Source organism: Nanorana parkeri, unplaced genomic scaffold (genome assembly GCF_000935625.1).
Source record: "Nanorana parkeri isolate BGI_ZX_2015 unplaced genomic scaffold, ASM93562v1 scaffold3370, whole genome shotgun sequence".
Taxonomy (NCBI): Eukaryota; Metazoa; Chordata; class Amphibia; order Anura; family Dicroglossidae; genus Nanorana; species Nanorana parkeri.
In genome coordinates, this window is record NW_017309638.1 from 32,605 (window position 1) to 37,085 (window position 4,481).

Consider the following 4,481-nt stretch of genomic DNA (forward strand, 5'->3'; position numbering starts at 1 on the left):
CTATACTCCCTCCGCCCCCTCCCCTATACTCCTCTACTAAAGTTTTCTGCACAGCGACAATTGTTTTACAGCCGGCGTCATCCACCTCCAGCAGAGGACCAAGCAACCACCGTCCCCTCAATTCCTCCCCCGCACTCCTCACCTCCACAAACAGTTTGGTGCACTTGATGTCGATGATTAGGGGAACGGAGTAGTCCACGGCCAGGCGGCGAGTGCGGTAGCCGCTGGTGACGAAGGAGGAAAGCCTGCGACCGCCGGCGTTCCTCATGGACAGGTTGATGACCAGATCGAAGTGGTTCTCGGACAGATGGTCCATGATGCTCCTCTGCTTCATGGGACCGTCGCTGTCCGGATCTTCAAAGACCCAATCCATGGCCTTGATCTGCAAAAACACCAAATGGAGGCGGGAGTTATCGCTGGAGGCGTCACCACGGTGAAAACGAGACCGCGACACGCCACAGACATGCGATCACCTTGATTCCGTGTTCCGTGTAGAAGTCGGCTGTGCCAAGGCTGGCGTACAGGCTGTACCCGAGGCTCTCCAGGGTCCGCACGGTGGGCAGCAGCTCGCTCTTATTCTGTATGAGAGGAAGACGTACAAAATACAAGTAATGTATCTCTAAGATAAAGTATCCCCAGAAGAAGAGGAGCATTCTGGGTAAATGTCATTCACACAGCAAGACTTGGAGACCCCGTCACCTCATCCATTCAGAGCCAATACGGAGGTCTGACCGAGTGTGTGATGTCACCGCAGGAGCTCGGAGGCGGCACCACAGAGAGGATTAGAGGTCAGCACGGATTTCGGCTTTGGGCCGTTCCCATCACTTAGATTATAATGGGGGAAGGTAACCAACCCTGAAGAAGAGACTCCTACAGAATGATGAACCAGAAGACCAATTATGATGTTCTGATCTTCAGCCAGCACCAGAATTGCCCTCACCCTTTGGAAGAGGCTTACCGGCCGGACCAGAACCTCTCTGAATTCGGAGACGTCACCATCTGAGCAGTAACCCCCCCTCAGTGAGGAAGCCGCCCTCCTGGCCTCTCACCTTGTAGCTGCCGATGGTCAGCAGGATGTTGTTCTGGGGAATCTTGAAGCCGGTACTCAGCATGGCCTTCAGGTAAGCTTCATAGCGGTTCTCCCCAAAGCAGGCTACCTCCCCTGTGCTGGTCATCTCCACCCCGAGGACCACATCTGCCCCAGCCAGACGAGAGAAGGAAAACTGAGGCACCTGGGATGAAGATGGAGACGTGTCACCAATGGCTGGCAAAAAACAGCCCAAACCTGAGCTTCCTTGCCAAATTCGAGGGAGTCCCAACGTCTACTTTACATGCTGTAGGATTGACAACAAAATTGAGGCCAGAAGGCCGTACTTACCTTCACGCCCACAATTCCCATTCCCGTCATCAGTCCGATTGGCTCCACCTCCTCTCCCATGATCACCTGTGTGGCCAGAGCCACCATGTCCACCCCCAAAGTCTTGGAGACGAAGGGGAAGGAGCGGGAGACTCGCACGTTGCACTCGATCACTTTCAGCTGATCATCCTGCGGAGATATAAAGGGAGGAGAAGATGGGAGGAGTCCAAGGTGACAAACAACGAGGACAACGCAGGTACAAAGTATTTCTCAACCAAGCTTCCACGGATACCTAGGGCTCCACCAGAAGACGCTAGGGGTTCCTTCTCCACCAGAAGACGCTAGGGGTTCCTTGAGCACCCGATTGATGGTGGCTGCACATTTCCGGGTCCTACACAATTTGGCACTACCAGGGGCATGAGGTAAATGGTTTTACTATCTGTAAGGGTTGTAATTGGACTGCAACTGTAACGGGGGCATTCTTTCCACTGAAACCACGTTGGTGATAGAAGGTCATAAACCCAGAAATCCATCTTCTGTCTCCACGTCTCCTTGAGCTTCCCTACTAAAGCACCAACCTCCTCTACACCAGACCGGGAAAGGACAGATCGGAGCTGCAGAGAGACCACTCCAGACAGGAAGACAGACCTTTCGAGACTAGGCCTTCTTCTTGATGGGACGGGTGACTTGGGAACATTAACGAGCAGAGAGACCACTCCAGACAGGAAGACAGACTAGGCCTTCTTCTTGATGTGACGGGTGACTAAGGAACATCGAGGAGAGAGACCACTCCAGACCGGAAGACTGACCTTTCGAGACTAGGCCTTCTTCTTGATGGGACGGGTGACTTGGGAACATTAACGAGCAGAGAGACCACTCCAGACCGGAAGACTGAGACTAGGCCTTCTGCTGACCGGTCACTTGGGAACATTAACGAGCAGACGGGCCAACCGGATTGTAAGCCGTGTGATGGCTCACAGACGGATCTGCTCCCTTACCTTGGCAATGAGCTGCAGGTTGAAGGGTCCAGTCACCTGGAGCCCCAGCCCCACCGCATGGACAATGGCTTTGATCCTCTCCAGGGTTTTCGGGGTGATGTCCTGGGGAGGGGTGACCAGTGTGGCATCTCCAGAATGGACTCCGGCGTTCTCGACGTGCTCACAGATGGCGATCGCCACAACCACTCCGTCACAGGCCACGGCATCCACGTCTATCTCCTGGGGGGGGGGAGAACCGCATACACGGCATCAGCACACTACAGAGATTTTCCCCAAACATGAGAGAATAGGGGCCGGTACAAAACATACAGATGATTGATTCTGCAGACACCCCAATAAAAACACAGGACTGAGCTGGTCATGACAGGTAGTCGCCCCCGCCCCTCCCCCCTGACAACCAGACTTTCTGAGCTCCAATCCTCCACCACTTCCTGCTCGGAGGACATTTAATCCAAGAAAAGCATGGACTGACCTTGGCTTCCTGGATGAACTTGGAGATGACCACGGGATGTTCCTTGGACACGGCCACGGCATTGCTGAGAACCTTCTCTAGATCTTCGTCTAAATGGGCCACGTTCATCGCCGCCCCGCTCAGAACGTAGGACGGGCGCACCACGCAGGGGAACCCCACCGAGTTACAGAACTGCAGAGCGGACTGGAGAGGAGAAGGAGAGAAAGGCACGTGAGAGCGGCCAGCGAGAAGAGGGGACAGCGAGGGGACCACATCCTGAGAGACCCTCTGAACTCCTCCCATCACACCAGGCCTGCAGTATGTGTCATATCGTCATCATCATCGTCATCGTGTCCTGTACTCTTCTCTGATATAATGCTCGCTGCTCTGAAGGTCACACCTCCTTCTACTCTCCCCTCATCCAGCTTTCATCTCAGAGAACGTTCAATCTTTTCAGGACCAGCTAGATAGGAAGAATGTCGGTGTGTGAAAGTGAACCCCCCCCAATTCAATGCAGAGCTTTGGATGTTATATCTGCTCATTACATAGACAGAACCGGCTTCCTCCTCTGCAGCAGCACCACACAATGGCCGTGCTCTACTGTTCCCACCTTAAGATACAAGCCTAGGAGTCTCGGCTCCCTGAAAACAACGCCCTCCCTGTGCGGGGGATATCTATAGGTCGGGGCAATTCTACAAATCCCTACATGTCATAGAACTAGGAAACAAAATTGCGAGAGTCGCAAACTGCTTTAGGATTAAACAATGACACCGACAACACGCTGGACTCCCCTTTTATAGTATTCCGTTATCTCAGAGGCGGGCCGAGCAGAACCATCCCCTTATCCCAGAAGAATGTAGAGCAGTCCCATAGTCCCCCCTTATCCCAGAGGCAGGCAGACCCAGAGTCCCCCCTTATTCCTCAGGGAGGCAGAGCAGACCCAGAGTACCCCCTTATCCCTCAGGGAGGCAGAGCAGACCCAGAGTACCCCCTTATCCCTCAGGGAGGCAGAGCAGACCCAGAGTCCCCCCTTATCCCTCAGGGAGGCAGAGCAGACCCAGAGTCCCCCCTTATCCCTCAGGGAGGCAGAGCAGACCCAGAGTCCCCCCTTATCCCTCAGGCAGAGCAGACCCAGAGTACTCCCTTATCCCTCAGGCAGAGCAGACCCAGAGTCCCCCCTTATCCCTCAGGCAGGCAAGACCCAGAGAACTCCCTTATCCCTCAGGCAGAGCAGACCCAGAGTACCCCCTTATCCCTCAGGGAGGCAGAGCAGACCCAGAGTCCCCCCTTATCCCTCAGGGGGGCAGAGCAGACCCAGCATACCTTCATATCAGACAGCTCCTTCCACTGCGGTTGGCTGATCCCGATGGTGTCCAGCAGGCGGGAGAACTTGAAGCGGTTTTCGGCGGAGTCGATGGAATCGGGCGAGGTGCCCAGGACGCGGCACTGCTGGCGGTGCAGGGACATGGCTATGTTGTTGGGTAGCTGGCCCCCCATGGACAGGATAATCCCCTCGGGGTTCTCCAACTCATAGATGTCCATCACCACCTGGGAGGAGGAGAGAATGGGGAGAGTCATGCCAAGGTCACCCTCCATGCTGCTTGATATACCCAGAACCGCCACCGTCTTCTGTGTCCCAGCAGACCTAAGGGGGGAGGGGGGGGGGGGGGTGGGG

At 55.1% G+C, this 4,481-nt stretch overlaps 1 protein-coding gene across 1 annotated transcript in view; it reads right to left on the reverse strand.

Moving 5' to 3' along the window:
* The window catches only part of CAD (carbamoyl-phosphate synthetase 2, aspartate transcarbamylase, and dihydroorotase), a 37,576-nt gene that overhangs the window by 16,571 nt on the left and 16,524 nt on the right, over positions 1 to 4,481 (reverse strand). The window contains 7 exon segments of the mRNA XM_018574923.1: positions 143 to 382; positions 474 to 578; positions 1,050 to 1,232; positions 1,379 to 1,546; positions 2,356 to 2,574; positions 2,828 to 3,010; positions 4,130 to 4,354. Coding sequence (XP_018430425.1) covers positions 143 to 382; positions 474 to 578; positions 1,050 to 1,232; positions 1,379 to 1,546; positions 2,356 to 2,574; positions 2,828 to 3,010; positions 4,130 to 4,354 — 1,323 coding nt within the window.